Source organism: Trichomycterus rosablanca, chromosome 3 (assembly GCF_030014385.1).
Source record: "Trichomycterus rosablanca isolate fTriRos1 chromosome 3, fTriRos1.hap1, whole genome shotgun sequence".
NCBI classification, from domain to species: domain Eukaryota; kingdom Metazoa; phylum Chordata; class Actinopteri; order Siluriformes; family Trichomycteridae; genus Trichomycterus; species Trichomycterus rosablanca.
In genome coordinates this window covers 14,062,219-14,076,245 of record NC_085990.1, presented here as the reverse complement: position 1 = coordinate 14,076,245, position 14,027 = coordinate 14,062,219, and the positions used below count along the sequence as shown (strand labels likewise).

The following is a 14,027-nucleotide window of genomic DNA, read 5'->3' as shown; positions in this document are numbered from 1 at the left end:
AAATAGAGTTTAATGATTTCTCTGTTTTTGTGGTAGCTGATTTATAAGAACTTCCTTTTTATCTTTAATAGGATTTAACATAAGTATGCTAGATAAATATATACATAAAGCCACTCATATGTCCTCTTTTGTGGAATAGAAGGTTCTACAATGTCATTTAACTTAGTGGCATGTCATCCTCATTCCTTCTTAGTGATTTTGACTGTATGATTTCTGTCTGCTCATACAGATAGGGTTAGTTTCAATGCATCTTATAAAAATTCCATTTTACAGTATTGTTCTAACGCTAAAATATTGGAACTGGTAAAATCTACTGAAGTCTTTAAGCTTTTGGATATGTTACCCGTGTTCCAACAGCTTCTCATTCATGGCAGACCTGTTTTTTGCAGGTTTTTGGATAACATATGACTACAAATTTCCTTAGAGCATAAAGTGACAGTTTGCTTTGCAACCTTGGCAAAGAAACCACTGTTCCAGTTCATTTATAAACAAGGATTTGAAAAGCCAAGTCAAAGTTAAACAACATTATAGAGCTTTTTGCATCAACAAATTCATTCATTGTCTGTTTCTCCACCTGAGAATCAAACCCAAGACCTTCTCGCTGTGAGACGACAGTGCTATTCACTGAGCCCCAACATTTACATTGCAAAATAAACAAATGAAATGAGGATATGTGTTGTGCACATTTAACAAAAATGGAATGCAATTTCTTTCAATGATTTAGCTGGCTAAGCAGTATTCAGGCTGGTTGTAACAATGTTACAGCTATTCTATTATAATTGTTATTGATGCTTATTATTCTAGCCATTTTCTATTATATGTATAACATGAGTAGTGAATTTAATTTGAAATACTGTATACAGGACACAACTTCAGTATCATTAAAAATGGAAAATACTGAATTGCAGCATCCCTATAATGTCAAATATTATTATAGCTAATACATTTATTGTATACACTGTATCATAATAGTAATTCATGAGGTGTATTACTTCTGTACTACTTCATTGAATGCCTAATGCAATGCAGCTGATTTTATTTGTGGCTACATGTACAAAGTAATGATTTATTATGTTTTATTAAAGGTGCATTATACTGTATGTTGAATGTAGACTGATGTGACGAAACACTGAGACAAATTCCTAATACATAGTAATGAATATGATTTTTCCCCTGGCAGTTTCATGTGTTATTAATCAAGCTAGCTAGGCATCTTTCTGGCACAATGCATTAATGTCAGCTCGCTAGTAACATCTGGCTGATAATATCAGTTCTGATTTAATTATTCTGTTATTAGAAATGTCATTTCTGGTGCATTTGTGCGTGCTTGTATGAAACCATGACATTTATCACGTTTTATTACAGGATACATCCCACTGGGCCAGTGGCATTCAAATGATTTTGGCAAAACCTTCTACCTGTGGCAATTTCAATAGCACCTCACATAACTACAGTTTAGGATAGCACTCTGGCACAGCTGGTAAAGTGTGAAAATCACAGAAAGGTGGGTATATCATGAGTGCATTTTGTTTTGTCACTGTTGTTTTAAATTAAGGGTACACTCCTGATCAAAGTCTTAAGACCAGTTAAAAAATTGCTAGAATTTGCACTATTGGATCTTAAGAAGGTTCTAAGTAGAGCTTCACAATGCTAAAAGAAGAAATGGGAGCAAGAGACAAAAGATTTTGAGCAGGCAATTTATTGAAAACAACAATTTAACTGAAATAGGCTGTTCATCAGCTGATCAAAAGTTTAAGACCATAGCTCAAAAAAAAAAACACTGTGCCGCGTAGAAAACATCTCAGGTGGGATCTCCTTGTCATGCCAGTAACGTTGGAAGCCATCAGGACTGTCAAGGTTAAATTTTTTCTCATCAGAGAATAAAACTTTCTTCCACCTTTCAATGTCCCATGTTTGGTGCTCCCTTGCAAAGTCCAAACGGGCAATTTTGGGGCGTTGAAGGAGACGTGGCCTTTAAAGACATTTTTTGTTTCTGAAGCCCTTCCCTTGCAGATGCCGTCTGATGGTTATTGAGCTGCAGTCAGCACCAGTAATGGCCGAGTGTCTAGACGGACAGCCAATTGGATCCTGCGGCTCAGCGCCGGTGAAATTTTTTTGGGTCTACCACTTGACTTCTTTGTTCCATAACCCTCAGGATCTTTTAATAAATGCAAAATGACTGTCTTACTGCGTCCAACCTCAGCAGCTATGGCACGTTGTGAGAGGCCTTGCTTATGCAGCTCATCAATCCTACCACATTCAAAGTCAGTGAGCTTTTTTGCTTTTGCCATCAGGTCTTGACAGTGTGAATACTTGACAGAAAATGACATGGAATCCAAATTTTTGCGCAGATTTTGGCTTTTAAAGGCTGTGGTCTTTAACTTTTGTCTCTTGCTCCCATTTCTTCTTTTAGCATTGTGAAGCTCTACTTAGAACCTTCTTAAGATCCAATAGTGCAAAATGCAAATTCTTGCAATTTTTTAACTGGTCTTAAGACTTTGATCAGGAGTGTATGTGAAAATTTGCCAATATCTTAACTTGACTGTCAGAGCTCAAAGTTAGTTCCTGATCACTAACTTTGAATTAAAGATTACGGTGATATAAAGCTTGTCAAACTGTGGATAGTGTCACCTGCCTGTGGGTAGTTTAAAAACATTGTTGCTATAACTGTTATCATTCTTAAAAAATAATGAAATACAAGAAATATGCAATATATGCATTTATTATAAAAAAAACAAGAATATGTGTTGTACAGAACACACCTAGACTATTTTATTGGGCGGAGGGACACATGTATCTCCTGACGTAGGACATGGTGACCAAATTATTATTGAGAATAGACATCCTGTCAGCTGAAAGTGACATTGAGGCCTACCGCAATGGATTTACACCTAAATCTGCTAGCACAAACACTCGATTCATTTAAATGATCGTATATTCCAGCTGAATTTTAAGCCATACATGTTCTACCATGCACTGTAGTAGTCAGGATTGGGTTTTTACAGAACCCGCACTAGAGGAGAGACTCATATTCCAGCACTCAACCTGGAATCTGCAGTAACGTAGGCGGGGCATCTACTTCTCTCCGATTGGTCCATCCAATCAACCTGGTGCATACTGATTGGTCAGAGTATTCGTCAATATACCCGAACCTGCATGGAGGCGTTTCAGATTGGCTAATGAGTCAGGTCGACAGGTTCAGGGCGCTGCATCAGTCGCATCCTCTCGCACTAAATTGAGCGGCGGATTTTCATCAAGCCACAGTCACTACTTTCAGGTAGTGCTACGGCGCGGAGGGAGACAGTGTCCGAAAGAAGAGACGCGTTCCAGTGCGGTTTCAGTTTTGCCGGCTCTGGTATAACGGAGGAGAGCAGCATTCAACACCGCCGGCATCCTCAACCCCCGGCATTGCCCTGCTCTCTGTTTCATTAATTTTATTCGCCTTTAGTCTTTTTAAAGTTCACACATAATAGCTTTATGTTCCGAGGAAAGACTCATTTCCAAAACCTGTGTCAACTTTAAACACCAGCGGTGAGGCGCTTCTAGAAAATACTCTGTAGCTCTATAACCTTATCTCAGTTAAAGTCGTGTTTCATGTTTTTAAAACCTAATTTTCATGAATTTCTCATTCATTCTAAAGGGCTGACAACGTCTCTGAAGAAACCAGACTGAGTGCGCAACCATGGGGGTAAGGACCAACAACTCACATTCGTTTTTTTTATTATTAAATGCCACTTCTGTTTACGTCTTTGTTATATAGGTTTATAAGAAGACGGATTGTTGTGCAACATTCATCGGCGTCGCGAACTTTGCGTTCAATTTCGTTCTGCAGTGTCACGCTTGATCTGTGACATTGACTGTAATGCGGATTCTGCCCCGTCTAAATGATACGAGACAGTTGCATTTTTACATTGTCTTAATGTAGTGCGTACTGATTATGTTCAAGGATAGACTGGTGAAATGCAACCACGGTCATCTGTAGTTTTAAACTCTTATTTTAAGTACGCGTAAGTGAGACAGCAGCTAATGGTCTCAACTAATAGTGATCTTACCTGCATGATGTCTTTAATTTCAACTATAGTCAAATGACAATTATTCACTGTCTGTCGTACTGTACAGTTCACAGGAATCTATACATTGCTCATTTAGCTTTTTATTTATTACATTCACATCTATTCTTATTTCAGTGTTAAAAACGAATACAATTTGCAGTAATATGTATTTGTTTCATTGACAGAGATATAATCAATGGAAATTTCATTGATGAAGGTCAACTGTTGGGATTGCAGTAGGCAATACTGTAACCTTACATTAGGCATTAGCTTATTTCTAATTAAACCGCGGTCCTGTTTATGATCTGATTTTCACTTTATTTTACTGGTATTGTGATTGATAACCTTGTTGGTTTGGGTTAAGCGGTTTACCCAGGTGAGCAGAGCACGTTTACTTTGGTTAACTACAGATTTTGCAAATTCAAACGTTTACATTTTAGTATAATCGGTTTTTTTTGTTTGTTTTTTTAAAGGAGCCTTTCCCCAATCATACATTTTATTATAAATGTGTACACTAGTAAGCATAAATCCCCTCAGTCATGTTCTAGTAACCGGAGTGTCAATGTCATAGTGGTCGCTTATGGCATACTTTCAGCACGTTTTCCAAAAAGATGTGTACATACCCAGGGGTTCATACAAGACATTTTACACAGGACAGATCAGAAGCGCACCTGACGTCCTTGAAATAAAAACCGCACCGGTGAGCCGTGCGTCATAATGCGGTTACCGGGTATCACCGCTCAGTCGGCTTATTTCTCCGGTTAATGTCTGACATAACAGCATTCAGGGATCTGAGTGATCTGTTCCCGCTGGCAGATTAAACATAGCCACGTATATTCCTTCCTTCTAAAAGCTGAGGATTACAGGCTATACCAGTGTGCCAATGCGTCAAACAGCGACAGTTGCCGCTGACCAATCGCACTCGACCTGATTTCAGCACAATCATCTGGGTCGGATGAAATGACAAAATGATTTGTGTGCATTAAAGCAGTTCTGTTAAAGGCAATTCTGCTTCTTTATTGGCATGTTTAACGGATTAGATATAATGGCAGGAATGTCGGCTATGTAAAGGACATCGTGTCCTGTCTCACTGAACAGCATTTATAGGAAATATAACATCGATCCACACGAGTTATTATAGTGAGCATCTTGCTGTGCCATCTCATTAAAAATAACTGAGAACACATGACCTTGCGAAAACATGTTGGTCATTAGGCGAGGCTTATACGACTGTATTATGCTATGTCATTTTTAGTATCATTTTATCATAATGAAGACTTACAGTCTATGTGAAGGGCAAAGTGTCATATCGCATTGTACATCATTTACGTTGTATGATATACAACTCGGACTTCTTACTATAATAGGCCTACTAGTAAGTATGTAAGTATTCAGCTTAGGGAATACACTGAATCACTGAAAAGTTTAGGCCTTTCTTAAATTTGCCATCTGTACTTTTGACAATTACAAAACTATGCCTAAATATACAATAGCAAGTTTTTGTACAGGAATTAATAATGACCGAACACGGGGAAAACAAACAAACAAACCCAGGAAAAAGAAAAAACCCTGGGGAATTAGTGTACCGATTTGCAGAACTGGGAATCGATTCCAGAGTCGATTCCCTCAATACTCCTATTAAGTCAGGAGAGTCGACTCCTGTTTCTTCGGAGTCGGTTTACTTTATTGATTCAGCTCAAATAAGCAATATTGCACAATGCACATTGTTTAGACAGAAGTACTTGCACCTCCAAACGGACACATGACGATAAATAAGAAATCTTATTTATATAAAAAAGCATGTGTTTAACAATATCAGTTCAGATTTGTAGGTTCATGTGAAGGATGTACAGAACAGTACATTACAATAGATTTTTTGCTAAGATTGTCATAGTATTGTAGCGTCAGTGGGAGGAGCCGTGGTATCCAGGCTTACCGTCAGCGTGTATCCCAGTGTGGGAGACTGGGTGGCTGCGGTGAGAGCTGGATAGGTAGCTTATATGTTTGTCTGTTGTATGAATGTATGTGTGAATGTATGAGTGTACGTCCTAAACCACTGAGAGATCTGCCAAGGGCAGCTCACTCGAGGTCCCGACGCTCGCCTTCCTGCTCGCCGGCGCCACAGTATGTACACTGTAAAGTGCGTAAATGTATGGTTTAGGACCCTGTAATGTCAACTGATGTGCATACATGGGTAAAATTAGAAGGAAAAAAAAGCCACGCGCAATCCATTACATTTTGTAAATAATCAGGGAGGTGATTCCTTTGGCTTACTGGTGATCTGACTGAAGCACACTCGATGATTGCTTTTTGAATGTATGTGAAGGACACGATGTCCTATTCTGAACTGTATCCATTATAGACATTGATAGGTTAGCATGTGGCGCAGTGGGCGCAGTGTTCAGCACGAAAGTGTTTGACTTAGGACATGGCATTGTCACATCATTACGTTTGAATCATCAATGCAGAACAGAAAGGTTTAGTGGTACCTGGGAACTGATGGAGATGTGATCCATACGTTAGGTGTGGATCTGAATGTCAAACTTGCGCCATTGCGGCAAAACGACCTGATCAGCAATGTTCTGAGATGCTCTTGTGTTCATGCGCACGGTATCTGCTTAGCCATGCGTTAATGGCGGCTCTGTGTCTCTCCTTGTGTGTGTTGTAAAGTCTGTGCGTTACATGCAAAATGATTTTTAAGAACACGTTTAGCCGCAAGCATCGGTTTATTTCATCCTTGCGCCGGTCGCTTGACGGTGCCGGCCGGCATTTTAGTCTCGTCAGTTTCACTTGGTGTTCCTCATCCTGACGCAGTGCTGCCTGGTCCTGCACTTGTGCGCCCCTGCGCGTTCAGCGTCGGCCGCTGGGCGGGGCCACACCAATGGAAATTCCCTCTTCTGCCTCACCATGCATTGATAGTGCAGATATTTACATTTACGTTTTACATTTACATTTTCAGCATTTAGCAGACGCTTTTATCCAAAGCGACTTACACAATGAGCTGAACACGATGAGCAATTGAGGGTTAAGGGCCTTGCTCAGGGACCCAACAGTGGCAACTTGGTGTTGGTGGGGCTTGAACCGGCAATATTCTGATTACTAGTCCAGTACCTTAACCACTGAGCTATCACTGCCTATATAAAAGGATATAAAAGGAATATCGAGATTACAACCCCTCGATAATAGACTTCAGGTGCACCATAAAGTGCATCTTGTAAACTGCATTATCCCTACCTTTACCCATTACTTCTCGGTATGGGAATTTTCTCTTACCACCCAAAACATGCCAATAGGTGGGCTGGCAGTTCCAAATAATTCAACTTTTTAAAGAATTTTAAAAAAAGTTGCTGTTGTAGATGCAGTGGGTAGGAACCCTATCCAGTCCTTGTATTCTTTAGACACTACCAATTGTGTCTGATGAGTGCCAAGCCAGACAGGTAGCACTGCTCATTCGAACTTTCAAACACAAGTTTGAATTCTCTGTGATGGTGTATTGACTCATAAATTACCTAGTGGCTTTTTCTTAAATACTGAAAAATATGTATTATGTAATCTCTGACTGGATCTGACCAAGCTGGATCTTAGATCTTCATAGTGAAATGAAGTACACCAGTTCTGGTCCTGGAGGAGTGTTACGGTGTTAGGTAGAACTTATGATGGGAAGTTTGATTGGTTGTTTGGGATTTTATTGTCTTACATTTTGCCTGGTATATCGATGTGTGTTTTGGTTCCCAAGCTAGGATTACCCCTCCTACTGTTCCCCCTGATGGGTAGTGGTGTGGTGAGGTTTCAGCCCCCTTCACGAGGGCCTGGCTTCGGATTCCTATCCAACACAGCATGATTTATTTATGCTACTCTCTTTTACTGTTAGATAAAGTGCAAAAAAATACTTAACATTTTTTGAAAGAAAATGGATCTTGCTTTTGTTTTATTTTTTGTTTCACCTGAATAACAGGTCAGATGGAAATGTTTTCAAAAGTATGATTGGCATGAAGCAACATAGTTTGACATGAGACCTACGAGGTGTCAGGTTTTGGTCCTGAAGGCAACTGAATAGCTGGGAAACAGAGAAAGTGATCTGCTTTTCTCTCTGTGTTTGTGCGCTGGGTGGTAATAAGGAGAAAGGTTTTTGACAGTCCACTTTTATACTGGAACCAATACAATCGTATACATATTTTATGTACTGTGTACTGTGTCAGTATAAAGAAAGCACACACACACACACAGAAAAGCTAAAATGTAGCAAAGCTTTTAGACAGGGTGAGTAGATAAATAGACAGATGTGTGGTTGGGGTTAGTCGGGGGGGAGGCAAATAAGGTATGGCTTTGAAAGGGATTTTAGATTTTGTCTCGTATTTGTTTAATTCCAAATTACACGCAAGGCATTTCTAAACTGCCTTCAAATTTTCTGGTAAATTGGTGACTGGTGGCATGCATTGTAGAAATATTTGGTTCATTTTTGCTTAAATTAATTTAGCAAATGTTGATTAAACTGCATTCTTTTAAGAAAACAGTACAAAAAAATAGTAGTAAAACAGTATGCATTTTTAACCAGTCTTGTATTTATTTGGATGTACAGAAAAAGTATTTCATTGTATTTTGCAGGTGTAATTGTATAAATAACAAATCCAGGCATTCCATCTGCCTATATTATATAGATATTTATTCATTATAATGATAAAATATTTTACAACATTGCTTAAACAACATTGTGAAAAATAGCATCTCTTCTCCCATTCGGGATCCTGAGTGAACCCCCAAATTGTTACAGCCCAGGCTCTAACAAAGTAACTTTAATTAGTCAACAAGCCTGATTGAAATAGGTGGGAAATTGCATTGCTGCTTGCAGATCCTGCTGGTCTCATTGCAGAAAGAACAAGAGACACCATATTTTTAAAGGTTTCCAGAAGGTGCCAGCTAACTGCGAACCATTTTTCTAGGTTTTGACCAAATCATTTGTAGTTATGTTGCATAATATTGTATTAAATCTCACCCGGTACACATCAAGATTTAGGTAGCACCAAGGTACCAAGGTAAACCAAGGTAAAGCACCAGCCTCATTTGGAAGTCAGCACAGCAGAGAAGCTGAGCTATTGGCCACAAATGCAGATTCACTCATTGCTGCATGTTTCATTCAAATGAATGTCATTTTTCGTCTGAATCATTGGTGTTATTGGTATTCAATGCATATCAGTGTTAAAACATTATAAGAACACCTGAATCATTTCTGTTTTAATGTTAAAAGAACCAACTTTGCAAAGACCATTCCGAGAACATTTTGCTTACGTAAAACTATTAGCTAGGACAGTACAAACAGGCTCCAAACTAAGCAGTGGTGAATTAGTGAGTAAAGTGGAGGCTAATCCTTGCATTTTATAATCAGATTATGTTATCTGTACTCACTCAGTCCTACCGTAACCCACAGCAGAACTGCAGCAGATGGCTGAGTAGCAGCAAGGACACTCGCACTTGAACACACACATACAGTACATACACACATATACACACATGCTGTCAGTCACAATTGCTGAATCATTTTCACAGAACCAATGTCAGTCGCAAGGGCAAGAGCTTCTGATATAATGTGAGGTCAGTCTACTCGGGCAAGATCAGCAAGTCTGCTTTAATAAAAATGATGTGCACATGCATGGACATGCACATTAACGCCACACACACATACACACTTTGAATCACACAGCTCTCTGGGGGCAGTGTCACCATTTTTCTCATTTACAGCTTAATCTCCCACTGGACACCTGTGAAAATATTGGTATTTTTTTATATTGTCATTAACATAATATTTTTCTCCCCCAGTTTAAACCACATTAGAGAAACTGATCTTAGATCAAAACAAAGGTTAAATGAGTACTGTTTGTGATTTTCTGGGTTAGACTAGGAACATACTCAATGCAAATACACAAATGCTTTTAGCTAAGTACGGTTTACTTGACCTTGGAGTCTCTAGAGTGAACAACATGTTCAGATTAGTGGGAGCAGCTCTTTTTAGCTTAGTGTCTAAGTTTGGGGTTAGTGAAGGAGAGCGAGCTGCCTCATGGTCTTGCTGCTAGATTGGATGTTTCTTCATGCTCTGTGAGCAGCAAATCAGGCCTAATGTTGAGATGTATCTGGAAAGGACAGCCCAGAGCCCTCAGCATCTGTGTGCTGTGTAGAGGATAATTCCACATGACGTACTGAACTTTAGCAAAAAGTGCACAGATTTATTAAACAGCTTGAGAGTAATGCTCAGGACATCTCATCATCAAAAATATGCTTTAATAAAATCTTTTTATTAAAGCATGGTAGTGCTTCTGTGTGTTATAGAGCAACATAATCTGAATCTAAAAATAGGGCTTATTTTGTTTCCAGCCACATTCAAATTTGTGATGGACAGTTTGTGGACAGTCATGTTAGCGAGTGATGGCCACTAGAACATACTGTGAGTACAATCAATAATAAAACTTTAGAACCAATAGTTTTACTTTACAGATCTAATACTAATACTCAGAGCCAATGGTGGTCTAAAATACTAGATCAGTATCAGACTGAATTAAATTTATTTATGTATCACCGTTGATCTGATCTGCAAATATATTTATTTTATAAAAGTCAGCGCTGCTATCGGCCGGCCTGTCATCCACACAGATATGATTGGCTGGGAAGGGGGTGACTGAAGCCCTACAATGGATTGCCGTCCTGTCCAGGGTTTCCCTACCTAGCACCCAGTGTTTCCCAGTGGACCAACCCTAAAGCAGTTGATGAAAATAAATCTTTTTTTTCTGATCCTTAGATAAAAATCTTTGGTTAGTGGACAGTCTCATGAGACGTGGAGTCAGCAGGAAAAGAAATGAACCAAAGACCCAATTTTATCCACCAATGTGATGTTAGGCTACTGGGAATTTGTTACAATTAAATCAGGTGATAGTTTAGTTCCATGTAGGTACTCTTTGAATGAAGTTTTACCAAATCATCTTATCAAAAGAAGATGTTTCTCTTATTTTTATAATTTTTATAATGGTTTTACTTAGACTTTATATATTTATTCATATATTTTTTCATTTTATTTTCATTAACCGCTTTATCTTGGTCTGGCCGACCAGTAGCACTGCTGGGGATTCAAACCCAGATGTCAGTGGTGATGGGCTATTGTGATAGACTGCTGTGCCACCCAAGCACCCCTACTTTAAATAATAATGCTTTTATTATTCTAAGAACTAGAAGTAAATCCATATCTGAATATTTCCCCTTAGTCAGAAAGACTATATTATTTCTCTCTCTCTCTCTCTCTCTCTCTCTCTCTCTCTCTCTCTCTCTCTCTCTCTCTCTCTCTTTCTCTCTTTCTCTCTTTCTCTTTCTCTGTCGCATTGCGTTTAACCAATTCTGGCATGATTCACTTGGGTAAAGATATTACAGAATGTAGAATTTGCTTTGTTTTAGTGCTTTGTCATGCCCACATGTTCAGCTCAGACATTTAATACCTTGCAAGGTCTTGCATTTTTTTCTCTCTACTTTCTTCTATATCTTTATCTCTGTCCTTTTTCCTCGCTCCACCAACACACTATGAGGCCTCCAGTTTCAGGAACATTAATAATTAGTGATCAGGGTTCAGGAAGCTGGCTGCTGCTGTGTCCTCAGTCAGTCAGTAGAAATGTGCTAGGATGTAATTCCAGCCCATGCACTCTGGTTCGGTTACTTTATGGGTAAGTTTCAGACAAGCAAATCCCCAAAACATACAATATTACGTATACTGAGATACTAATGGAAATTCACAACCAGTGATCCTTCGCATATTTAACTGAAATTCCCATTCCTTGCATAGTCTCATCCTTTCAGTCATTTATAGCACAATCGTCTTTCATGTGATATCTGATTAACTTTCATCTGATATCTGATTCCATCCGATCTTTAGAGCGACTCTTATCTGATATCAAATGGACAGAATCGCCCCTCATCTTAGTTCTTAGACCTCCATGAAAGATTAACATATGCTTTGGTTTACCTTCCTTATCATTTAGTTTAGGTGCTTCAGTCACACCCATTGCTGTCAGGTGTCATTTTTCTCTTTTTTAATATTAAATTAGAATACAGTAGTCCCCCCTTATCCAACAGTCTACTTTTTGTGGTTACAGCTTGAAAATTACTAATATATATATATGGTAAAGTTATTGGTCTCCTGTTGTCATGTCCTCTAAAGTCTTGTCTTACTCTTGTCGACTTTGTTCTTTGACTTTCCTTATAAAGGGCATTCAGGTCTCCTTGATTTTCTGCTATGAGTGCTGTGTCATCCGCATATTGAAGGTTATTGATGTTTCCTCCATTAGTCTTGAATCCTTGATTATCTTCCTCCAGTCCTGCTTCTCTGATTATATGTTCAGCATACAGGTTGAACTGGAATGGTGATGAAATGCAGCCTTGTCAGTACTTATTTGCCAGTGTGAAGCCAGTCTGTTTGTCTATTATTGTTAAGCAAATAATGTAGTCTGTATGGTTAAATACATTTCAGGCTGCATGTGGATGCCAGTTTAGGGAAAAAGTCAGAAGGTAGCAAAAAATCGGAATTGAGCAGTTCATCTTGCTATGTGAACATTCCAGGCCTAAAGCAGGGCAGGTTAGACAGTGTATATGTGTCAGTGAGGAAATTTAAAACAAGGGTGCTTTGATAGGGGCAATCCTTTCCATTTAAGCTCTCATTAATCATTCAAAAGTCACCAAATACACACAGATACGTGCAGCTATAGAATGAGCTTTTTCATAAGTAATCTGCTGTATGTGATCCAATGGACATTGTGTGTTTACATGAATGTGAGCGTTTGTGTTCAATTAAAAGGGGCAGGTGGTGAGCTAGAACGAGCCATCAGGCGATAAATGCCATCGCCGTTGGCAACAAGCTCACATGCTGAAAGAGCAGCAGGTTAATATCTAATTAGCATGCAGGAAGAAAATGACTCAAAATTGCTCTCCTACATGTTTGAAATATTAAAGCATGTAATAATATTCTGATATAAAAGTGCTAATTTCGGCATATGGTGAACTTTCGGTTCCAAGACAGCGTTTATTCTTCTTGGAATGCTGCCAAACAAGAGACCGGTTTGTAGATCGTTCCTCATGAAGAAAACTGTTCAGTTCTTGAAAGAATGATTAAGGTCCAGGACTACAATTTTAGGATTCCATGTTAAAATCTGGTAAAACCATACATGCTGCTTTGACTAAATCGTGATGTTCATCAAACCATTCTTAAATCATTATGAAGTATATATAAAGGTTTTATCTGCTTTATCTTGGTCAGGGTCACGACGGGTCCAGTTTAAGCTGGAATACTGGGCGCAGCAGTGGCGTAACTAGGAGCTTATGGGCCCCAGTGCAAAAAACATTTTGGGCCCCCTCAACAAATTTCATATATATATATATATATATATATATATATATATATATATATATATATATATATATATATATATTAGGGCTGTCGAAGTTAACGCGATAATAACGCATTAACGCGATTTCAATTTAACGCGATTAAAAAAAATAGTGCCATTAACGCAAATTCTAGTTCATGTTGAAACTTGACTGGTAGAACAAACGTTTTAATGTCGGACTTGCCACCGTTTTTCATTTGCGGTTTGTTATCATAATGTAACCGAGCGTTGTAGGGATGTACTTGCTTAATAAAGAAATAAATACACGCTATATTCACAAGTTGTCGGGAGCAGAATACTTTTTTTTTTTTTACTTATTCTGTTACGGTACCAAATACCGGAAAGCTGAGTCAAGCACGTTAGTCCATGAACTATGGAAGCCCAAAAGGGTCAAAACACACTCACTTCGTGTAGAAACGTCCATCAAACCATTGTCACAATACAACCACAGAAAAGTCTGTTACAATAACTACGCCTTATCCCACCTAAAGCACCGCTGATCTACAATGTTTGCTGATGGAGAAATTTTAACCTACAATCTGACATTTACTGCCTAGTATGT

General features: G+C 38.7%; 1 protein-coding gene across 1 annotated transcript in view; it reads left to right on the top strand.

Moving 5' to 3' along the window:
* Positions 1–3,190: 3,190 nt before the first annotated feature.
* atp1a3b (ATPase Na+/K+ transporting subunit alpha 3b) overlaps positions 3,191–14,027 on the top strand; it is a 34,506-nt gene continuing 23,669 nt past the window's right edge. The window contains exons 1-2 of the mRNA XM_062992744.1: positions 3,191–3,531; positions 3,641–3,688. Of these exons, the coding sequence (XP_062848814.1) occupies positions 3,683–3,688 (6 nt within the window). The 5' untranslated portion in view covers positions 3,191–3,531; positions 3,641–3,682. The remainder of the gene's footprint in view (positions 3,532–3,640; positions 3,689–14,027) is intronic.